The sequence below is a fragment of the Geotrypetes seraphini genome, chromosome 15 (genome assembly GCF_902459505.1).
Source record: "Geotrypetes seraphini chromosome 15, aGeoSer1.1, whole genome shotgun sequence".
Lineage (NCBI taxonomy): Eukaryota > Metazoa > Chordata > Amphibia > Gymnophiona > Dermophiidae > Geotrypetes > Geotrypetes seraphini.
In genome coordinates, this window is record NC_047098.1 from 31,025,169 (window position 1) to 31,050,684 (window position 25,516).

The 25,516-nt window shown below is 43.8% G+C and overlaps 1 protein-coding gene across 1 annotated transcript in view; it reads left to right on the forward strand.

Moving 5' to 3' along the window:
* SLC13A2 (solute carrier family 13 member 2) overlaps positions 1–25,516 on the forward strand; it is an 83,825-nt gene that overhangs the window by 11,605 nt on the left and 46,704 nt on the right. Inside the window, exon 2 of the mRNA XM_033922438.1 lies at positions 18,057–18,185. Coding sequence (XP_033778329.1) covers positions 18,057–18,185 — 129 coding nt within the window. The remainder of the gene's footprint in view (positions 1–18,056; positions 18,186–25,516) is intronic.

The following is a 25,516-nucleotide window of genomic DNA, read 5'->3' on the forward strand; positions in this document are numbered from 1 at the left end:
AACAATGAAGGGTGCCACCACCCGGGCGCCAACTTCCCTCACCATGCCACTGATGTGCACATATTCTCATATCTCCCAAACCTCCACTTAAGCACTATTCTATTAATACCTGCTTAACCTGGATTTTGTAGAGGGCACACATATGGGCAGGACCCACACTTATGGTCTATCTCCTACTCTGTTTCCCTGAAAATAAGACCTAACCCGAAAATAAGCCCTAGCATGATTTTTAAAAATGTTCCTAATATAAGCCCTATCCCAAAAATACGCCTTAGTTAAGATCTACTCCCAAATGTCCCCAACACTCCCTGACTCCATCCCTGACATTAGTGCTGCCTTATTTGCTGAAAAAATCAGACTCGTCAATTCAGCAACCCCACTCCTGCTAGGAGGCCTCGGAGCAGAGGTATGTCAGTCTCATGGTGGGAGGGTTGGTGAGGTTCTGCTGTACAAGGGGATGGGTGAGGGGAAGAATGATGCTGCACATGGGGGGGGGGGAGAAAGGAAAGAGAAAGACTTGGGGTAGAGGAGAAGAAGGGAGAGATGATTGTTGTACATGAAAAAAATGAGATATCCCCCAAAATAAGCCCTAGTGTGTTTATTGGACCCAAAATTAATATAAGACACTGTCTTATTTTTGAGGAAACACGGTAGTCTTTATTTACTTTTTCAGACAGTACAATCGATTCACATTTTGTGCAGGCCTCTATTATATCCCTCAGTGCTGGATTAATATCATACTGGGTCCTATGCAACCATACATTTACACACACACACACCCTTCCATGGTATCTTTATTCTTTTCATATTTAATCTCATCAAAAGTAGTTGGGAAAACTGTGGAGCCTAACTGTGGGCACGGAGGCGAAAATAGTTTCTGAGTGACCATGGGGATTAGGTAAGCAAGTACTTCGAATGGAGTAGCTTAAAGGTTAGAGCTGGAGAGCTCCCAAGTTGCCCAGTTCCATTATAAGACAGTCCTGGGTTTTAACAACTCAATCCTGGTGCATCATGGGACCTGATTTTAAAGAGCAGATTGAATTTTCTGCTAAGGTTTTGGGAGTCCTCTTTGACTCCTCACTCTCTTTTAAGGATCAAATCAGCTCTGTGGTCAAAAAATGCTTCTTTAACCTGCGTTTATTGAGGAAGGTTAGACATCTCTTTCATCATTGACATTTTTCCATATTAGTTCAGTCAATTATATTATCTCGTCTTGATTACTGCAATGTTAGCTACCTCAGTATCACAAAAACTTGTCTTCATAGATTGCAACTGATTCAACTACTGCGAAATTGCTCCAGGGTCTCCATTGGCTCCCGGTTTATTTTAGAGTTCAATTCAAATGTGCTTGTGTTGTTTTTAAAATCCTATATGGCATCTTTACTTCTTTCCTTCCTTTATCTTGGAACGTTTACAGATTTTCATTTGCAAGAGGTAATCAACAATTTAAATTATCTCTTCCTTCCAAGAAAGGGATAAAAGGAGTCAATCTCTGATTTTTAAGCTTTCTCAACTTTGGAATGATCTTCCACTCCTTTTAAGGAGTTCCGGTTCATTTCAACTTTTTCGTAAATCTTTAAAAACCATTTTATTTGCTAAACACTTTGAAAATTAATCTTCCAAAACTTAGTCTTATTCTTTATGGTTTTTATTCGTTAAGTTAATTATTGTAAACCAGGTAGAGCTTTCTCAGACTGATGTCTCGGTATATAAAGCCAAGCATTAGATTAGATTAGCAGAATCAGGAATCACAAATAGCACATTGAATTGGGACGGAGAAAAGTTCAACGATCAGATTAGCCAAAATCTCTTCCTCCTGGAACTTCCTCCTGGAACATGCCAGCTCTACAGAATCAGGAAAGTGATCAAGTCATTTTTTCACTCCATTGCTTCTAGTACAGACAGGAGATGCCAAGAATAGACTGTTCCATAAAGTGAAAGTTACAGACAGTACAAGCAATTTTGTAATTAGGTGTCCATATTTATTCTCTCCTTGGGGCACAAAATTACTTAATACCAGCTCTAGCACTTACCGTGCAAATGCAGACAGGGTGCCCAAGTGGTATTTTTTTTTTCTTTGAGGGCACAAATAATTGGCATAGCATGTAAATTCATGTACCCGGGGGCAGAGCGTGGACAGGCAATGGGTTTGGTTGCCACTGAACACACGTAACTTACCTGGTTAAGCCGATATTCTAGAATGGACTCTGGGAGCCCAGATGAAGTTATAAAATAGGCTCATACCATGCATCATCAGGGTGCCTACATGCAGTTGCCCACTTCTACAATTGCCCTTAATGCAGGGGTGTCAAAGTCCCTCCTCGAGGGCGGCAATCCAGTCGGGTTTTCAGGATTTCCCCAATGAATATGCATGAAATCTATCTGCACGCACTGCTTTTATTGTATGATAATAGATCTCATGCATATTCATTGGGGAAATCCCGACTGGATTGCGGCCCTCGAGGAGGGACTTTGACACTCCTGTCTTAATGTGTCTGAGGTATAAATTTATAAAAATATATTTGTGAAAAAGTTTCAGGAATGGAAGAAGCCAAAATGACATATTGCATTTAGGTTTCTGTGGTGCTACTGAAAGGATATTGACAGAGTGGAGGCAATATTAGGACACATTTCAAAGGACTTTGCCCTGATAACTTAATACTTAGTTGGGCAAATACCCCAGGCTGAAAACTTCCTTTCCCTTAGTAAGTACATAGATGCATTCACACTAGTTGCTTCTCCATAGAGACACAGAAACACACACACACATACATACAAACAACTGCTGGTGCTGTGCGGCTTCTACTACTCATGTGCTCATTCAGTTAGTGCCCTCCCTACCAGTGATGTAGCGAGGGTAGGAGGCGCCTGGAGTGATAGTTACCGCCCCCTGCTCCTTCCCTGCCCCCATTCCACCCTCGCACCCTCCCTTCCCCCCACCAGCACAAGCAGCTTCCTCAGGCCTGCTGCTTGCACCAGCATTGGTTTTCCCTCTGACATCACTTCCTGGACCAGCAACCCAGACGCGATTTCAGAGGGGAGCTAGGCCGGCGCGAGCAGCAGGCCAGAGAAGTTGCTTGCGCTGACAAAGATTTAAAAAGGTACGATGGGAGAAAGGGAGGGTGTAGAGGTGCCGGCATTCCCACCGAGATGGCACCAGAAGTGGTCCACCCCCCCCCTCCCACTACGCCACTGCTCCCTACCCCAACCAGCTCTGCCCATCATCAGGTAACATTCTTGCATTTGCTGCCAGTTCTTTTTCTCAGTCTGCAACAGCCCCCTCACAGTTTACCCCATTTCTCTTAAATTTTTAGCCCTTCTTCACAATCCCATTCACTTCCCCTCCCCCCCCCCCCCCCCCCCGACTCTAAGAGGTCAATATTCAAAGGATTTAACTGGACAGCAGAGATTCCTGTGTCTTGTTAAACTCCATTAAGCTGGCCACCTGACAATATTCAGTGGCACTTAATTGGGTGATGCTGCTGAATATTTTTTCTAACCAGCCATGTTAGAGACAGTCTGAGGACAGAGTTTGGATGGTGCCATTACTTAGCAAACTAGGGTTGATAGTCACACTGCTAACCGGCTAAGCCAGGGGTGGGGAACGAGGGCCGCAATCCAGTCGCGTTTCAGGAATTCTCCCAACAAATATGCATAAGATCTATATGCATGCACTGCCTCCATTGTATGCAAACACACTTCTCCCTCCGTATTCGCTGTGATAGGGGATTAACAGACCCGCAAATACAGAAAAAACGCAAATAACTTTTTCATATGTTATTCGCTGTTTTCTATTAAAAACCATCGTGAATATAGTGAAACAGTGAATAACATGGTGGGAGACCTGGCCTGTTCCTGAAGGAGAGGCAAAACACGATGAAGAAAGTGCTGGGAATCAGCAATTTTCTCTGTAAACACCTGGAATCAGCGATTTCTCTATGCAAGCTGATGTAATTTGGGGGGAGGAGCCAGCAAGCTAAAAACTGTGAATAATCAAAACCGCAAATGCTGAAACCGCGAATACAGAGGGAGAAGTGTAGAACTCATGCATATTCATTGGGGAAAACCTGACTGGATGGCAGCCCTCGTTCCCCATCCCTGAGCTAAGCAGATAAAGTTAGGACAGCAAAAACGCTGTCCTAACTTCCACTGAGGTAACCAAGCTGAATTTTGGCCAGTGCCAGGTTAGCTTTTGGGTTGAGCGTCTGAGCTGTTACCGCCATGGTTGGCACTAAAAACCACGCTACGCTTTTGTAAAGGGGGGGGGGGGGTAAACCAGATATTCAATACTGGAGACTAGACATGCCTCAGCATGAACTATCTGGAGTTAATTTAGCCCACGCCTTACAAGCCACTTACCACCACGGGCTGAATATCAGACCCTAACTTGTTCCACTGATTCTCTCCAAGACCCTAGGCAGATCTCAGGTTCCCTCATAGCTCTTGCAGCTTAGCCTTTCCTCCCTATGACTAGAAGCTTGCCGTTGGTTGGATTGTACCACAGACTTTGCATTGGAAGGGGAGAAGATTGGCGAGCTATAGGGCTAAACACTGAAAAATACACTTAAGCCTTTATTCTAGTCTGGAGAGATTTATACATGTATGAATTTGTAGAATCCTGAAAAAAATCTAGACAGTTGACAACCTTAGGCAGCTGAGCCCCTTCTAAACCTTTAGGCCTTAGCCAGGTTTGCCTATGCCTCAATGGTTTTCTGCTTTTTGCTCAGATTCTACATGTGGATCCCAGCCAAAAATAGTCAAGTGTGATCTGCCTTGCTCAAAGGTTGGCTTATTATCAGTGTACTCTAGTTTTTATGAACTTGGATCTTCTTCTCTGCCTTGAGCGTTTCTTCCTAACCTAAGGGGCCTAGAGGACCTTGAGAATCAGGAAGAAGACCAGATAAGAAACATGAAAGTGGAGGAATTATCTCGACAGTCAGCACCAATGATGATTAAAAAGAGCAATAAAGATTGGAATCAAAATGAATATTTTCAGTGAAAGGTTCCATGTTTTCATGCTCTGAAAAGGTTGTTTACCAGCCACAAAATAATAAACTGGATTAATTTCACCATCATCATCAAGCTACGCAGGTCCATCATTCCACCTACTTTTAAACCTAGAGGGAAAATACATTTAGAGAAATAAATTGTATGTCTCCTTCCAACCTCTGCATGTAGTAAATTGTCAGTATTCATGAAAACACTTATTTCAAAAGAATGAATGAACCTCATTAGAGTGGACAAAAAATTGAACAAAATTAGAGATTCATAAAATTTTTTGTGATGTTATTCCATCAAAATGGTTATTAATCCCCAAACATGGTTTAATTCCTCTTTTAACATCTATGATTAATCAGAGTTTTCTGGAAGGAAGGGTCCTAAAATCATGAAAGAATTTAATAGTAAATCCAGTTTTAAAGAAATTCTCTTTTGGACGTGATCGCGTGTCAGTCACATGTTGGCATCCAAAAAAGAATCACATCTACAGTCCTGGTCAGACAACCGTAATGTAGGCCAGCATTTTGCAGCTCTAAATTTAAGGCAGGGGTGTCCAACCCATAGCCCAGCAAGGTGTTTTGTGCAGCCTGGCTTGAAATGTGACATGCCACCCCCAGGTGTTTACCTTCTGGCCGGCTCCCTTTTCCTTCTTGCAGTAGTCATTTCTTTGCACAAAGTCAGGGGCGGCGGCTCCTATGGGCATCCCACGGCTGAGCCATAAGCCTTCCCTCTGATGTTACTCCTCCGACATCAGAGAGAAGGCTTCTGGCTCAGCCGCAGGACATGTGTAGGAGCTGCCACCCACGGTTTTGTGCAGAGAAATGACTGCAGCAGGAAGGAGGAGGGAACAGGCCAGAAGGTAAACACCCGCTGGAGGGAAGCACGTACTTGAGGCACAGAATGGAGGGAAGGGGAGGGGCATGTTGGGACTCAAGAGGGAGGGAGCACAAACTTCAGACAAATGATGGAGGGAAGGAGTGAGGGGGCAAGAACTTGGGACACTGAATAAAGGGAAGGAGGGATGGGAGCATGAGCCATAGGATGGAAGAATGGAAGGATTGAGGGAAAGAGATGCTGAGGTGAGGAAGGAAACAGAAAGGGAGAATTGTATGTCTGAGAGAGGGAAAGATAGATGGTGCACATGGGGAGATGAAGAAAGAGAATTTTTGGGCATAGGAAGGGAGAGAGAATTATTGGAGTAATGTTAGATGTGGGATGGATGGAAAAAGATACAAGAGGGGCCTCAAGGAGGTGGAGAAGGTGGGAAGAATACTAGGATCCGAGTTACATACAAATTCAACTTAAGAATGGTTTAAAAAACGGAACCCATTCTTAACCCAGGGACTGCCTGTATTGCACATGTATGGCCTGTGGTGTGCGGCCTGAGTGTGGGTGGTTCATTTTCCACATTTTGGATGGCTGTAGTCTGAGAAGGAAAGGTAATTTTTAATAACATGAAATTGTCAATTGGCTTGCACCTCAGTTATGTATGTTATATCTGGTTTTAAAGAAGACATTACTAAAAAAAAAAAAAAATCTAAAACAATTTTAAAGGACACTGGAGAGGAACTCACAAAAGCAGTAATACCCTAACTGAGCGATCCTCCACATGCGCCGCTGACAGCATGAGCAGCCACAGGCTTTCGCATCCCCCCTCTGAAGAGGCTCACCATAGCTGTAATAGAAGTGAATGGGAGAACCAGGAGCGCGTATCCCTGCTAATCAGCAGGAATGCAGAAGCCTGTAGGTGCGGCACATGTGGAGGATTGCTCAGTCAGGGTAAGTACAGTGGTAGTTCGGAATTCGAACGCCCCAGAACTCGAACGCTTTGGAATCCGAATGCCCTGCGCATTGGACGTGTGTGTTTCTGCCCCAGAATCTGAATGCTGCTTTGGAACATTTGTTAATATTTTACCATAAAATCCAGTGTATTTACTGTTAAAATTTGAGTTTGTGGGACCCAGGAACGGATTAATCCAGTTTCTATTATTTTCAATGGGAAAAATTGTCTTGGAACTTGAATGGGGTTCTGGAACGGAATAAGTTTGGATTCCAAGGCATCCCTGTATTACTTCTCTTTTGGATTCCTCTCCACCAGTGCCCCTTTAATGAAGATATAATATTAGATACGTACAATTTCTTTATTAGTGATTGCAAATTTAGGACCTACTCAACCTTTCTTTTGCTCATCAGCTAGCATTAGTGTTTGTGCAGCTCCAAACAATATTTTTTCTTCCAGTGTGGCCCAGGGAAGCCAAAAGGTTGAATACCCCTGATTTAAGGCATCTGTCTTGCATCTTGCATTCTTTGTTCATGTCTATAATTGACTATTCAAATTTAATATTAACTGGAATTACTAAAATAAATGTGACTAAATTACAATCACTTCAAAATGTAGCAATTTGAATGATCACTTGTTGTAAAAAGTATGATCATGTGACCCCCTTTGTTGACATGTAATCATTGGCTACCAGTCTACTATTGTATCAGATTGAAAATACCTTTTCTTGTATTTAAAATTTTGCGTAACAGATTACCTGTCACATTGTTTAAAATTATTAAAAACATACTCCTGCAAGGCAGCTTCATTTGAGCCAGGCTAATCTTCTCATAGTTCCTGAGGTAAAAGATGTTAGAAAGTACCCAAAAAAGAGCATTCTTTTATTTAGCAACAGTCAAGTGGAATTCTCTACCGAAACACCTTGAGGGCTCATAATCGAAACAGAAATACATCTAAAAACCCACCCAAGCTGGCACTTGGCCGATCTAAAAGTCAGGCCGTCCAAGTGCTGATAATCAAAATGGCTTTTTAGACGTATCTAAGGACATTTTAGGCCTCTGAATGCCACTGTGTTCTCAGAACTGGAAGGGGCATTTTTGGAGGAGTGGTGGGATGGGTGGGGACAGGCAGGATACAGATGGAGATGGGTGGGATTTCTATCCCACACAACTCTCTAGTAAGGAGGAGTTCAAGAGAGGGAAAGTTGCCAGGCAATAGGCATGGGGGGGGGGGGGAGGCACATCCCTAATTAGGGGGTGGAAGAGAGGGAAAAAATGCTGGAAAAAGGTAGAGAGGTAGTTTTGGCACCCTCAGGATCCACCCAAAATGACAGGGCTGGCCACAGCACTGTTTGGAAGTTCTAGTGTCAAATACATAGAGGATTGATACAACTGGATTAATTGACCAGCACTGGATTTTGGCCTATGCTTATATTATCCCTACTTGGAAATAAGTTATGTTGCATTTTGGTTCTGATTAAACACCTCTGAAGAAATTCCAGCTGAGCTTGTCTTCTAAATTAGGGCTGACTCATATTCTCCAGAGAAATCCTCAACCTATCAAGGTTTCAGTAAGAGCTGTGACCAGTGTCTGCAGAACACAATGGAACCAGCCAGCAAAATGGAACATGTCAGGCATCCCTTGAGCTCTAACGAAATACAGAAAGAAGATTGGTTTATAGAATAACAATAAGTGATACTGAGGAAAGCCATTGGGTTAGAGTTCCTGTTCTACCTAAGTCTCTTCTTCCCCTTATTAAAACTCACTACAGAGAGTCTCCTTTAGATCTGATTTTGTTGCCAAGGAAGAGTTGTCTAGGTTTTCCCCTCTTGCCTTACTCTGGTCACAAATCTTTGTTGTTTTCATTGAGACAGTATGCAGTATGCAAATAGAGCAATAATTTGAAGGGATTTGAAGCAAGTGAGAGGAGTTCAACTCCAAACCCTGGCACTCTTTCAGAACCTACTGCTCTATGTTCCAGGTACAGTACAGCAGTTATAGAGCTTGCATGAAACTGAAGAACCCTCTGATAAAGGCTTCTCTTATTTTAACCTTTAGACTAAAGCCTGCGTGCAAATCAGAGCTGTGAGCTAAGGGCAGCACCTCCTTGACTTTTTGGCTGACCCTGAAATGTGGCAACATCCTGCCAAGCAATGTTGGCCATTGGCCCGATAGTGCCCTGTGAGGTTCAAATGAGAATTCCCTTCTTCAGAGGTCCCAAAGAGTGGGAATCAGGAGGTCCCTTGAAAGAATATTATTACCCTTAAAACCATGCACATTGTTCAGCCGTGTCAGTCATACAGCCAAAAGGCTGGGCCTGCTGTCCTTTGACCCTTCTGGGAACATCATGAGATGTGTTGTTGTCATTTTACAATCCCTATTTATATTTTATACATGCATATACTGGTACTTAAACATTGATCTTACAAAGCTGGGATAAGCCCATATGAAACCCAAGTGCATGCAAATGGCAAGGTACTGTGGTCCGGGTGTGGCAAGTTCATAGATGTTTCTTCCCCATTTCAGAAAGGGACTAAGGGCCGAATGCACTAAAAATCATCGTTAAGACGGTGTGGGTCATTGTGAGCCAATTTCTTGGCTGATTCCAAAACAACAGTTGATGTCAAACAGCTTCCCATGCAAATTAGTTTTGTGGACGTCTGCTGTAATCCCACCCCACCAATCACTGAAAAAGTGACTTTCACAGAGCTGGCAGGGGAAGCCTGAACAGCTGAAAGGCAGGGGAAGCCCCAAAGCAGTCTCCTGCCACTCAGCTGTTTGGGGCAGGAAGTCTTTTTTTTGAATGGCACAGATATGCATATTTTACATATGCATGGTACCTGTCCCCATTAAAAAAAAAAGTCATGCCACCCCCCACCCCCCGACAACAGCCATCTCCCCAGAGATGGCCCCCAAAAATGAGAGAGGCAGGAACGATGCCCACTCCCTGCCTCAGCACCACATTTTAGTGCATCCTGGCCCCTACAACACGAAGGCCTACCTTCCGAACCCTCCCACTACCGCATCAAAGTCTCCAAAAGAAGGCCCTGGTGGACTGGGGAGGGGGAGTCAGATCAGACTCCCCCAGCTCAAGGACACCCCATCCCCCTGTACCTTTTGGTAGGCTTTGTCGTAGAAATCTGTCAAGAGGGATGCTCACTCTCTCCTGCCGGCAGGATCCACCTCTGCAAAATGGCGGGGCTGTCCCTTATCAGTGCATCCTAGGCGCAGTTGGAGGGGGCTAAAAACTCTGATTGGCCTGGATACCTAAAGCCCCTCCCATAGATCAATGTCAGGAGTTATACCTCCTAACAAGCACATTTAGGAGTTGGTAAACAGCTGGAGGGATTAGGGAGGTTGCCTCCTAATCCCTAAAAAGGATTGAGAATCAATATACTGTAGTGTAATGTTAATCTTCAGATGTTAATAAGGAAGAAAAATAAAGAAGGCATTTTTAATCTCGCAGTTTTTGGGGTCAAGTTTCTTTCATTAGTCTTAAAACTTTTCATGTATTTTTCATGATGTGATGCCAAAAGTGAGTTATGTTTTTATAACATTTAAACAGTCTTATTTGTAACTTTTTGAGATCCGTGCAAATCAATTTCAGATTTATAAAACTCACCAAAGGATTAGCTGTGAGCTGGCTAAACTCTTTTCTCATTTCAAACCCTACAAGGACTACTGTTTCACCATGCTTTCTGGCTTCCTCAAAGGTTTTAGCTACATGCATCAAATGTTCAAGCAAGCAGCTCTATTCCTCTACAAAACACGACAAAACTAAATTAATATTTCATTCAGCCTAATCTAAAATTCTACAGGCAAACTCAACTTAATGTTTAGGAAGACTGCTGTCAGGATTCCTCATAGAGCTCTTTCTAGGCTGGTGGCCTGATTATACAAATGCCTCAGGTTAAAGACTCATTTCCTGGAACTTGGCTGCCAGAGAAAACTGACTCGGTTCCCTATGGCACTCATGTCTCAAAGATACTGAAAGGCTCCAAAGAGCCAAGTTCAGAAGAAAGCACTCCATTCTAATCTAATCTAATCCTTAGGTTTGTATACCGCATCATCTCCACGTTCATAGAGCTCGACGCGGTTTACAGTAGGAGAAATAGGAAGGAACTACAACAGAGGGTTAGAGGTAGAAGTGTAAAGAAAATTTAGAGGACTTGGGATGCCAAGATATAAGGGTGATGGGTCTAAATCGTGCGAGACAACGGCGTGCCGACAACTGAGCGCAGACAACTGAGCGCAAGGTTGACGGCGCGCCGAAGAAAAGCACTATTTTAAAGGGCTCCGACGGGGAGTGTGGGGGGGAACCCCCCCACTATACTTAACACACATTGCGCTGGCGTTGTGGGGGGTTTGGGTGGTTGTAACCCCTCACATTATACTTAAAACTGAACTTTTTCCCTAAAAAACAGACAAAAAGTTTGGTTTCAAGTATAATGAGGGGGGTTACAACCCCCCAAACCCCCCACAACGCCAGCGCGATGTCTGTTAAGTAAAATAGGGGGGTTCCCCACCAACACCCCCCGTCGGAACCCTTTAAAATAGTGCTTTTCTTCGGCACGCCGTCAACCTTGCGCTCAGTTGTTGGCGCACTGTTGTCTCGCGCGATTTTGTCTATGAACCGATATAAGAGTTTCCTTGATTCCTAAGTTGGAGGGAGACTTACATTTTTTGAGAAAAGCCAGGTTTTCATTCTACTCTATTTGCCCCTTTAGAGGTAATAGAAAAGGCATTTTTGTCTTGAGTTTTCTGAGGTCTTTTTCTCCTTTAATAACATGATGTGAAAATAAAAATTCAACTATATTGACTCTTAGGGCGTGAATCTAAAAATGGTGCTTAGCGACACTTGTAGGCATCACTCCTAGGGTTACCAGATTTTGGTCTGATAAAACCTGGACATGTGACCCACACTCCAGCCCTGCTTCATTCTGCCAAAGTCATGCCCCGTTCTGTCCCAACACAACCCCTCCCAAACCTCTTCTCCTCTTTCCTCCTGCTCGAGGCTGTGTCCTGAGGGCCTCCAAGCGTGCACAGATGAGATGCAATGACATCAGATGCATACGTAACACCTGTACATGCTCGGAGGCCCTCCAGATGCAGCCCCAAGCTTGAAAACCCAGATGAACTGCCACTTTTCAAGAATCCATCTGGACACCCAGACATTCCTCTGAAAAGAGGACATGTCTGGGTAAATCCAGACGTCTGGTAACCCTAATCACTCCGAATGGTTGTCAATCAACCGCTAGATGCCCTTTATAGAATCATGCTTAGCAGCACCTAAGCAGACTTAGGCCTAGATGCACTAAAGAGGATCGGAAAGACCATGTGGGTCTCTCCGATCCAATTTTTGGGCTGATTCAAAAAGAGCTATTGATGCACTAAAAAGTTTGCATGTAAATGATTCACGCGGATGTTCGTCATAATCCCCGACTCAGCCTCCAACTCAGTGCTCTGAGAGGTTCATAGACAAAATCGCGCGAGACAACTGAGCGCAGACAACTGAGCACAAGGTTGATGGCACGCCAAAGAAAAGCACTATTTTAAAGAATTCCGACGGGGGGTGTTGGTGGGGAACCCCCCCTATTTTACTTAACAGACATCACGCTGGCGTTGTGGGGGGTTTGGGGGGTTGTAACCCCCAGGGAAAAAGTTCAGTTTTAAGTATAATGTGGGGGGTTACAACCCCCCAAACCCCCCACAACGCCAGCGCAATGTCTGTTAAGTAAAATAGGGGGGTTCCCCACCAACACCCCCCGTCGGAACCCTTTAAAATAGTGCTTTTCTTCGGCGCGCTGTCAACCTTGCGCTCAGTTATCGGCGCGCCATTGTATCGCGCAATTTAGTCCCGTCACCGCTATGAGAGCAACTCTCACATATGCGCAGAGCCGATAAGGAAAGCCCAAACAGCTAAGAGACAGGGAAAGCCTTGAAAGCAGCCTCCTGCCACTCAGCTGTTTTGGGCAGGAAACCTTTCTTTTTTTTTTAATGGGCACAGATGCTGTGCGTGTTACACATGCACAATATCTGCCCCATTTTAAAAAAGAAAAAGCCCACCTTCCCGCCCTCCCCACGAACCGCCACCACAAAATGACACCCCCCCCCCAGTGGCCATGAAAGCAGCAGGACCCCATGAAAGAAAATTGGCAGGAGAAATGCCCACATCCTCCTGCCATGCCGAACCCCCCTCCCCAGCAAAAGAAAATTGGCAGGAGGGAAGCCCACTCCCTCCTGCCAATGGAGACCCTCCCCCTTCCACTTGCCCCCCCCTAAAAAAGTCAGGAGGGATGCCTACTCCCTCCTGCCACCGGATGCTCCCCTAAACCCCCCCCTCCCACCCTGGTACCTTTGTGCATTGGAAGGAGGAGGGAAGCACAGTCCCTCCTCCTTCAAGGTCCAATGATCCTAGCTGCAGAGCCTTCCCTCCTCGGTGCATCATGTGATGCATGGGGAGGGGCCTAAGACCCTGATTGGCTTGGACGCATATGGCCCCTCCCAAGTGGAGGGGCCTTAGGCATTTGAGCCAATCAGGGCCTTGGGTTCATCCCCCTGTATCACATGTGATGCACAGGGAGTGGCCTAAGGCCCTGATTGGCTCAGACACCCAAGGCCCCTCCCAGGTGGTCAATTACCGTGTCATTTAACCCATTAAAAAAACAATTAACTTAGGCATGGATTTAATCTCCCCCCCTTCCTTTTAACAAGCTGCGCTAGAGGTTTTTAGCATGGGGCAGCAATGTAAGGCGCTTCAATGCTCTTAGGAATTCTATGAGCATCAGAGTATTTACTTCGCTGGCGTGTGCTAAAAATCTCTAGCACAGCTTGATAAAAGAGGCCCTAAGTTAGGCACACTTGGCCTCCTCAATGTAGATGCCTAGCAATACCTGACCTTAGGCCTTGTTGGAGATTTTAGTATCACTAATAGTGTGTGACTGAGATTGTCTGCATCTTTTGTGGGTATTATACGCCCCCCCCCCCCATGCCCATGCCAAAGTGGCAAGGGAAAGTATCAATGGGACACTATCAGGACAATAACTGGTTGTTTCTAAAGTCGCAAAGATAATTGGTTATGGGCTGGCCCATAACTAGTCCATGTTGCCTTTATATGACATAACTAGTTATATCAAAAAGAAAAAAGGGGGGATAGAGTAAACCATCTTTTTTTTCCTTTAAATTATCTTTATATTATATCAAAATTTTGAAAGGAGGACGGGTGCCTACGTCCAGGGCGGCGGCCCCCACCCCCTACGCCCCCTTTACTCCACCACTGATTATATAGTACTGCTATTCCCAATAAAGATCTCTTCTTTCATCTCTTCTTTCCGACTTGTTTGTTTGCCTGTAAGAATCTACATCAGGGAAGAAAGATGCTCTGTGTGTCCCTAAAAGCTGACTATTTGCTCCTTAATGTAAAGACATAATGGGGGCAATATTATGTCTGTCTATGTACAGTGATGTGACTGCTGAATGCACAGAGATAAAGGTTAACAATTAAAAGGCCCAAAAGCAAAACAAGGAAAAAAACATAGCGTGCCCCCTTTCTGCAATTCTGAGGAGTTTGGGTGGGGGGAGGGGGGTTGCTGTGTTATTGGGGTTTAGATTGTATTTTGGTTTTGGGGGTTTTGTGTTGGGGTGATGTTCCCTTGTTTAGTCAGGATTTTCCTGTATTAGGTAGTGCTTGTGGGGGTACTGGAACGTCATGCTTTGTTTCTTCTGTTGTCTGATATGTTGTGATTATATTTTGTTGAAAACTTTAATAAAAATTTAAAATCTAAAACAAAAAAAACCAACCAGACCTTCAGTGAAGGTGCACAACAAGAAAACAAAACAAAACTGCAAGAAGATGTACAGGGTACAGGAATTTATTAAAATAACACAAATCTTTAAAAAAAATGCATAAAATACATAAAATATATCCAAAGAACTGGTCCTAAGATTCATGTGGACCGGACCCGACAGGGTCCGTGTTTCATAGTACAGCGCCTAACACAGGAGTTTCTCACACCTGTTTACTTTCAATTTTGTTTATTTCATCCAATCTGGTTTTCTGATACTCTAATTAACAACATTCGGGACCCCTGAGGAAGAAGTGTTTCTTCGAAACACGGACCCGGTCCACATGAATCTTAGGACCAGTTCTTTGGATATATTTTATGCGTTTGTTTTAAGGTTTTTGTTATTTTAATAAATTCCTGTACATCTTCCTGCAGTTTTGTTTTGTTAATTAAAAGGTATCACCATATATTGTTTTGTTTTAATTGAACGAAAACAGGGCCGGTGCTAGACATGATGGAGCCCAGGGCAGGTGCTAGGGAGGAGGCCCCAAAGCTTGCTTGTAGGGTTTCCTTCTTTCAACTTCAAGCAGGTTAGGGGGCCCCGGTGACATGGGAGACCCAGGGCAATTGCCCTGTTTGCCCACCCCTAATATCAGCTCTGGGACTCGCAATACATTTTGAACTAGCCCTTCCTCAGATCACAACAGAAAAAGGGAGAAGAAATGTAAGTGAATTATGAAAAGCATTTGGAACTGGGAGGGTGGCAGGCAGTGTAATCTGCAATGGCTCATAAAAAGCTTTTCAACTTTTAATAAACCATAACTTTCTACTAGCTGTCACCTTCTAATCACACATTAAACTTCCCTTCCCTTTCCCCTTTGGACTATCACAGAGCAGGAAATTGTGATTGCCATGTTAGGCCACTTAGATATGTGGAAATCAGAGTCAATAACCAGTTTAGAGTTGATACTATTTTATTGTAAGATAATAACTCTCAAAAGCTTGTCAAATGTACATTAAGTTAATCCAATAAAACTATGATCACCTACAACTGGGTTAATGACCTTTACTTTGACTATCATTAGAATGCTTTTTGTGTTTCACTTATATTTTCTGATATGACAGAGCGAAAATAGAACAATGGATGTTAATAATCAAAACCAAAATATTACATTGACCATACAACAAAATATAAAGACCCCCAAAACAGGCTAGAGTAAAATATTTAAGAAAAATAAATTAAAACAGAGTAAAATATTTAAGAAAAATAAATTAAAACACCTAAAAAAAAAAAAATCACAGATGCATAGCTTCATAGAGCTTGCCAGTAGACAGTAGTCCATCAAAGTACAGTGGTACCTCAGTTTACGAGTGCACCGGTTTGCGAGTGTTTTGCAAGACAAGCAAAACATTTGCAAAATCGGTGCCTCGGAAACCGAGCATGGCTCGATTTACGAGCACACCCCCCCCCCCCCCCCGCAATCCGGCACCCCCCCCCCTGCGATCCGGCACCCCCCCTGCCTCGAACCGGCACCCCCCGCCACGATCCGACCCCCCCCCGACATGATTGGGCACCCCCCCGCCACTTCTTACCCTCATCTGGGCACTCTTGAAAATCGGCCTCCTCGTCTGCTGGGCCTTGAGCATCTGAGCATGCTCAAGGCCTGCGAGTTCACGTTCGGGGGGAGGTCGGATCGTGGCGGGGGGGGGTGCCCAATCGTGTCGGGGGGGGTCAGATCGTGGCGGGGGGGTGCCGGTTTGAGGCAGGGGGGCCTTCGAGGGGAGCAATGCCGGTTCTCGGGGTGGGGGGAACGCATCAAAGCGAGTTTCCATTATTTCCTATGGGGAAACTCGCTTTGATAAATGAGCATTTTGGATTACGAGCATGCTCCTGGAACGGATTATACTCGTAATCCAAGGTACCACTGTATATTACATTAATTTATTTATTCAATTTTCTACACTGTTCTCCCAGGGGAACGCAGAATGGTTTACATGAATTTATTTTCCCTCTCTGTCCCAGTGAACTCACAATATAACTAATGTAGCTGGGGCAATGGGGGGATTAAAGGGCAAATTCTATAAGAAGCGCCCAAAAGTTGGGTGCCTAATTAGGCACTGTTCAGCGCGATTCAAGTAAAATTGGGTGCTGTTTAATGACTCACGCTGAGCGGAACCTATTTTGGAGGCGCCCAAGAAATAGGCCAGCTCTAGGTACAACTAAAAATTAGGCGCCTAGCTGAGCACTTAAGTCCGCTTAAGAGCAGCGATTCTGCAACAAGGCGCCTAACATGTAGCCACGCCCACGCCTAACGTGGCCCGTTTCATTCCTGCATCAGGGAACCGATAAGCAAGATTCAAACAAAGATTTTAAAGGCGGCGTCTATCTCAAAAACAATCTAATCAGCTCCTTCAAAAATGCAGGCCACTGTGCTCAAAACGGCCTGCACTTTTGAAGGAGCTGATTTTGTCCCTATGTCTCTGAGCATAAAAAAATTTAAAAAAAAACATTGCGGCTGTACTCACTTGAGGAAAGAAGAGAACGGGGAGATATGATTGAAACATATAAGTACATCACGGGACGCATCGAGTCAGAAGATGATATCTTCTGGCTCATGGGATCCTCGACCACCAGAGGGCATCCGCTGAAAATCAGGGGAGGGAAGTTTCATGGCGACTCCAGGAAGTACTTCTTCACCGAAAGAGTAGTGGATCATTGGAACAGACTCCCACTCCAGGTGATAAAGGCCAGCAGCGTGACGGATTTTAAGAGAAAATGGGATACTCACGTGGGATCTTTAAGGGAGTAAATTCAGGGGAGGGGATACTTGGAATGGGCAGACTTGGTGGGCTAGAGCCCTTTTCTGCTGCTTTTTTCTATGTTTCTATATTTTTTGACTATATATGAAGCTATTTCTAGCATTTTAAGGTTTGAATGTTTTATAGGAGAGTGATTTTTTTTGTAGTTTTAAGTTTTGTGGTAGGCACCGTTAGCTGTGATTTTGTAAACCTTCTTTCCTTCGAGTAATTCTATAAAGACACAGAGGTGTATATGTTGCTTTTATGTCCTGTCCTTCTTGTAAATCACGTCATATTGCAAAGATCCACTGAGGTAGTACAAAAAGTAGAAAATGCTTATATAGTACCTTACTTGGTTGACTGTCTTTGGATATTAGGGGGTTACAGGGAAGTTTGGTTCAGTGACTATTCACCTGCTGTTAGGGGGAGGGGGGGAGTTCTTTCTAAAATGTTATGCAGATTGTTATTCTTCATCTTGGGTATTGTTAGTAGTATTGTATTTTGGTGTTTCTTGTACTGATGAATACGTGGAGTGTTCATTTTTCTAAATAAAGAATTGTAAAAAGTAGAAAAGTCATTCTGGATCTTCAGTCCTATCTAGGCTCTGGTTCTCCTTGACACTTTCTGATGGCCATCTCTCATTCGCTTTGACCTCTTGTATTAACTCCTTTGTCTCCTTGTGCTTCTGTCCCCAGGAGGCGAGCTGCGGCTTTGTCATCATTTTGATGGCTCTCTTCTGGTGCACCGAGGCTCTGCCGTTGGCCGTCACAGCGCTCTTTCCTGTCCTGCTCTTCCCTATGATGGGGATTATGGATTCCACAGCGGTGAGATGCCTATCATTAGGCGTCGGTTACAGAATTTGGGCTTAAGTGATTTGCCTAGGGTCACAAGGAACAGTGTGGGTTTGAACCCACATCCTCAGGGGCTGAGGCTGTAGCTTTAACCTCTTGTCACTCGATCTACGGCTGCTCTGTATATTTTGCTCCACCCTAGCAGTGAACCAACCCCATAACCCTGAACACACCCCTGTGACACCATCTCCCAGAAATGAATGAGTTAATAAGGTGCCAACAATCAATATCATGCTTTTGGGCCAACCCAAAGGAATGGTACAGATTAGGGGGTGAAGAACTTATGTGCACGACAGAAGAGCAGGACTTGGGTGTGATTGTATGTGATGATCTTAAGGAAGCCAAACAGGTTGAAAAGGTGACGGTGAAAGCTAGAAGGATGCTAGGTTGCATAAGAAGAGGTATGGCCAGTAGGAAAAAGGAGATGTTGATGCCCCTGGTGAGACCTCATTTAGAATACTGTGTACAATTCTGGAGGCCGCACCTTCAAAAAGATATTAAAAGGATGGAGTCGGTCCAGAGGAAGGCTACTAAAATGGTCTTCATCATAAGGTGTACGGAGGAAACATCCCCACATATTAGATCTCACCATCCAATCATTGCATATTCCTTTTAAAACAATGCTTTTATAAATGGGGATATTTCCTCCATTGGTCTTCAAGACTCTGAGCATTTACTTTTTCAACTAAATATTGCAAATTAAAAATTGACTGCAAATTTGGTCTATAATGGAGATTTGATTAATCGCTTAATCATAATTCTAAGCGATATATCTGGGATTACTTGATTCACGATCAAGATTGAGATTGTTTTCCCAATACCACTTTGTGTCTTTCTCAGAATGTATTTCCCCCATATTTATTTGCCTAAATTTCAGCACCATTTACTCAGTCTGGCCCCATCAGTTGTTGACTGGATGGAAAAGGTTTTGTATGTCAGTGATGATTATAGGCAGCACATGATGGTTGCACATTGAAGACTCTGAGGTTTTTTCCTCCACTTCAGGTTTACACAAATAAGAATAAAAGATAACAAGGTAATAATGGAAATTTCACTATGATTTTCACATTGATTATTTGAATTAGTGGGGTGTTTCATTGTATTTAATGTTTATAAGTCCCACCCCACCCCCACCCATTCCTCTTTCATTTCCTATCAGTGTTAGACTAGAAATAGCCTCTTGGTCTATGCTAGAGACATGGGTCCTGAAATCCAGTGCTATTTAGCCAGCTGGAACAGCTCCTGGCCAGCTAAATAACATATTCACAGCTATCTGCCAATATTCACCGGGCAATCACCAGCTGTCTCCTGCTGAATATCCTATTTGGCAGATAGCCCGGTGACCGGCTATGGCACGTGACATAACTGGTCACCGATAATATTTAGCAGCTGGCGACTCAGTTCAGCAGCCAGACAGTGCTATCCTTGGCCGCTATGACTTAGTCAGCCAGATGATGAATATCAGCTTAGCAAGCTATATCCTGGCTGGCCAAAATAACCTGAACAGTCAATGTCGGTCACCTGCAGTTTGAATATCAGGGGGATGGTATATTCTTTTCTATAGAATATTACTACTACTTCTACTAAAATGTATCATTTCTATAGTGCTGATAGACGTACGCAGTGCTGTACATTAGAACATTCAAAACACGGTCCCTGCTCAGAAGAGCTTACAATCTACTCAACAGACAAACATGACAAGTAGGGGGTTGGGGAGTTCATCAGGCATGAATGCCTTACAGTTATCAGTAAACATAGAAACATAGAAATAGACGGCAGATAAGGGCCACGGCCCATCTAGTCTGCCCACCCCAATGACCCTCCCCTACCTTTCTCTGTGAATAGATCCCACGTGTCTATCCCATTTGGCCTTAAAATCAGTTGATGCGTTATATGATACAGCTATGTGGTAAATAATCAAAAAATGTTCTATAGATCAATATACATATGTTAAAAAACATTAAACAAATTAGACTGGTTAGTGGACTTTGAATTCAAGTCCTATAGTAATTAAATTTTAACTGTGGGGGCAAACTATGCAATAAATAAATAGCTCCAAATAAATACAATACAATAATATATACAATAAATAATAAATACAAAAGATAATACATACAATACAAAAAATAATAAATACAATACAATAAATATAAATAAATTGCTCTTTGGCCCTCCCCCCTCAAAATCAAAAGCTGTTGCTTCTTGACATGGTAAACACAGCCATACAGGTGGCATGAGGGAAGATGTACTGCCAGAGAGCTGAGAAGACATTGAATAAAGGCCTGCTTGAATGGGTAGACTGGCTCCAGGAATTTTCCTTTTGCAGAGGAGCAGTGATGGGAAGAAGGACAGGCAAAATGACCATTTACTCAGTGCTGGCTCAGTCACTGAGCAAATGTGTTGCCTGAATTCAGCCTCATTTTCCGGCCCAGTGTTTCAGCCATGCAAAGAGTTTCTGCTAGGACCGTTTCAAGGGCTATGTGAGCGGTGAGACCAAACAGAACTCATGGAGATGGGAAACATAAATCACTCCCCATCTACTATCTCCTTGCTTTGGTCATGGTGCATTGGGCAGAGGTGCTAGGAGGCAAGTCGTACAGGCCACCATTCTGGCTTGGGACATTCCAGGTTTTTCCATATGGCCCTACATCCCATCCTATTCCCACAGCCCTCCCCAACCACAACATAATCTCAGACCTCTTCATTTGCTTCCTTGTTTCAGGTTTCCACAGTTAGTGGGTTCTACTAAATCAGGGGTGTCACACTGCAATCCTGGATAGTTCAATACTAGTTAGGTTTGCAGTTTATCCCTAATGAATATGCATGACATAATTTCTGTGCACTACAGTATTTCCACTGTATGCAAATATGCCTCGTGCATGTTCAGTAAAGTTATCACATAAACCTGGCCAGCTTGTGATCCTTCAGGATCACATTTCATCATCCAAAATCATTCTCAATCTAGTCAAGGTCTCTGGCCAATCAGCAGAAGCTAGGTCTAGTGGATCACCCGTACTATTTAAACTATGGCCCGCATCACTGAGGCAGGGCTTCTAGAACTCAGAGTAGCCTCTGATAAGGTTATTGTTTGACTCTGTGACCATGGACATGCACAGTGGGTGATTAATGGCTTTTCATGTGTATATAGTTGTTTACATGCATAAAATGCTGCTTATACAATTACCCACACGTATCAAGTACAGTTGCAAATGATGGTGAATGCATGTTCAGGACAAGGTTTGGGCAGAGCATGGGTGGAGTCATAAATTGCACACATTGACATCAATATTGCATGGAGGTCTAAATATAGATGTGGACATACAACATTGCAGTATATTCATATGGCGAGGGGGTGTGATTTGGGTATGTTTGGGGTGAGACTAGGGAGGGGTCAAAATATGATAAGGGGAGGAAACATCTATAGGAACATAGAAACATGATGGCAGATAAAGGCCAAATGGCCCATCCAGTCTATCCGTCCATAGCATCTACTATCGCCTCCTCTCCCTATGAGATCCCATGTGCTCCTACCACGTTTTGTAGAATTCAAACGCAGTCTTTGTTTCCACCACCTGCACTAGGATAATATTCCAAACATATTTCCTTAGATTACTCCTGAGCCTATCACCTTTTAATTTCATTCTCTCACTCCAGAGCTTCCTTTCAAATGAAAGAGACTCACTTCATGCACATTTATGCCACGTAGGTATGTAAATATCTCTATCCCCTCTCCCGCCTTTCCTCCAAAGTATACACATTGAGATCTTTACGTCTGTCCCATACACCTTAGGATGTAGACCATCAACCATTTTAGTTGCCTTCCTCTGGACCGACTCCATCCTTTTTATATCTTTTTGAAGGTTTGGGCTCTAGAATTGTACACAATATTCTAAATAATAATAATAATGTTATTCTTATATACCGCCAAAGCCATAGAAGTTCGAGGCGGTTTACAGTAAGAAGCAATGGACAATCAGCGAAGAGGTTACAATCAAAGTCTGCAATACAATCTTACATAATGAAAGAATTTGAAAGCTATTATACAGGGGCATCAAGGCCTCCTTTTCCAATTGGCCATTCCTCTTCCTATGTACCCTAGCATCTTTCTAGCTTTCACCATCACCTTTTCGATCTTAAGACCATCACATACTATCACATCCAAGTCCTGCTCTTCTTTTGTGCACAAAAGTTCTTCACCTCCTAAACTATACCGTTCCCACATCTATGAAGATGGATGTTGTTATTTAGACCTAGTCCTTGTAATGGCCAGGTTACAGAAAGGTCCTCTGACTGAGCAGCTGTCCACTGGAGGGATTAAGGCATGACATCTCCTTAACACCCCTCCCCCAGTGATTGCTGTCCCCCTTCCTCTATCCCAAATGTGAAGAAGGCAAGGGTTGCCAGAATATACGAGAACTTCAGGTACCACGGACATGCTTAACAGAGCAGCATGTAGGTCTGAGGAGTAGCTTAATGATTAGTGCAGAGAACTGTGAGCCAATCCCACTTATGCATATTGTTTTTAAATTGTGAACTCTCCAGAGACAGAAAACTACCTACTGTACTTGAAGCCTGAAGATTATTGAAGTGGTATACATTCAGATATAGTTGTATTTTTCTGTTCCCTCTAGGGCTCATAATATTTTTTTTTAAAATCACGAATGGCTGATGTGGGATTTGAACCTGGGTCCCTTGATTATCAACCACCTGCTCTAACCATTAGGTTACCCCTCTGCTCCGCATGGATATCTGCTTGGCCATTTTAAAAGACAGATTCCCCCATGCTACCAAGCAAACATCCACGCCCCTTGTTTTGCCCCATTCATAATTTGGATATTTCACTTTGTAAAATGGATGTTCATACTGGACGTTTCTAGTACACGAATGTCCATCTCACAGGTATTTGTGATGTACCGACTTAGACCTCCATATTCTGAGTTGGGCGTCCTTTCTAAAGTGCTGTTTATTATTAACTGTATGCAGCCAGTGGCATTGTAAGGGTGGGGTGGGGTGGACTGCCCTGGGTGCCCTATTTTCAGGGGACATCGGCGCTTCTCCTCCTCTCTGTCCCCCTTTGTACCTCTTTAAATGTTCACCAGCACGAGAAGCATCTTCCACTTGCTGCTCACACCGGCCTCGGCTCCTTTCTGACATCACTTCCTGGTTGTGGGACCAGGACATGATGCAGAGGGAGCTGAGGCCAGTGCAAGCAGCAGGTGGAAGATGCCACTCACGCTGGTGAACATTTCAAGAGGTGGACGGGGCAGGGGGTGCTCAAGCGATGGGTAAGAGTGGGGGGGGGGCACTCAAGTGGTAGGAAAGAGTAGGAGGTACATGGCACAGTGATGCCGGGTGCCACCATCCTGAGCGCCAACCTCCCTCGCTATGCCACTGTACGCAGCCATGCATTTTGTATACGTGTGCATTTGCATTAGCTCCTGAGTAGAAGTAAATGTTTACAGATTCATTTTAACCTTGATTTATGCTTCTTTTGTGGGGTGACTGTAGAAAGACACACAGACATCTGTGTGTACCTTTATAAAAGATACACTAGGCATCTTTTTGCCCTCTCAATCTAGGTGACCTTTTATAAAATTACTCCCTAAATCAGGGTGCACAAGTTCAGAGAGGTCAGGTTTTCAGATATCCCTAATGAATATGAATTAGATGGATCTGCATTCAAGGGAGGCAGCACACATGCAAATCTCTCATGCATATTCATTAAGGATATATTGAAAACCTACCCTGATATTATGATCCTGAAGAACTGAGGGCAAGATTCTCAGAAAACCGCCTTAAAAAAGTGATGGTCTGCTAACGCAGCCGTTGTGATAGCGAATTTTTAAAAAGTGAGATAGTCTCCAAAAATCACGCATGCAAATGATGTCAGCAGACAGCAGCGAATACTCGCTAAATTTACATGCATCGAGTCGCTGGTGCTAGTGACTGGCACATGCGCAGAATATACAAGGAAGGAAGCGTGAATGTGCACATGTCCCGCTGTATCTCCCTCCTTCCACCATTATCACCATCATCATCCTTGGGTCTTGCATATCTTATTTTCAAGACAACATGAAAAGCGTGAAGATATGAACCACCATCCTTATTTTAACATAAAACACATGCAGCTCAGAAATGCTTCTAAACCAAGGGCGTTCGAATTCTGGAATCACGGGACAAATCCTGCCATGTTTTACTAAGTTTCCCTGCCGTGAAGCATTAGTGGCACCATATAAGGCATAAGCGGTGTGTCAATCATAGGCATGCCAGAGCTATTGGATGAATGGAAGGGAAAGGAGGGGAGAAGCAACATCAAATTTTATCAGTGGTGCATAAAACATGCCTTTCTCTCCCAAAACTACTATAATTCAGGTACATCTTGTCATTTGTTTTTAATGTAAAATGTAATCATGACCCACAGCCAGAAATACACAAGACAAGGGTATCATATACGCACTTAAGAAGCAATGTCGGCTTTTAACAAGCGAGCATAAAACATGCCTATCTCTCTCAAAAACTCAAAAGAAGCGTGATTTTAATACCCTCCACATATTTTTTTTCCATTAGCCACAGTCAAAACACAAGTGCTGGCACTGTAACGGCACCCCCGGACCAGTCGCTGCTTTTTGGCGCCTAAAGCCGACGCCGCTCTTCGAAAATGCCTCGGCGATTTTTAAGAATCTACTGAAGGGCTCATTTCAATGTTGAAGAGCCCATTTGCATGTCAGTGTCGGAGACTGCTAGAAACCTCGCTAAAGACGGATATAATCCCTTTTGATAATCCGTCGCTAAACTGCCGGAAAACAGTTTAGCGACAGCATTAAAGTTTTGAGAATCTTGCCCTGAATTTGTGTGCTTCTGCCCTAAATGAATAAAAACCAGAGAGAGGCATCCTCAGTCTGTGTGATACCAGAGAGGGATTCACATAGTCTGAAGCGACTCACTAAAAAAAAAAAAGGACTCCCTCAATCTGTTGTGGTATCACACAGGGAAAAAGACTCCCTCAGTTTGTGGTAGTGTCATAAAGAGAGGAGAAGGACTTGTTCAGTCAGTGGTAATGTCACACAAAGAGAAGGACTCCCTCAGTCGTTGTTAGTATCACTCAGGGACAAGTACTCACACAAGGAGAAAGACTTAATCAATGCTATTGTCACACAGGGAGAAGGACTCGCATATGAAAAGGGACTGCCTCAGTCTATGGTAGAGTCACACAGGGAGAGGGACTCAGTTTGTGGTAGTGTCACACAGGGAGAGGGACTCACTCAGTCTGCAGTGGTATCACACAGGGAGAGGGACTTCCTCAG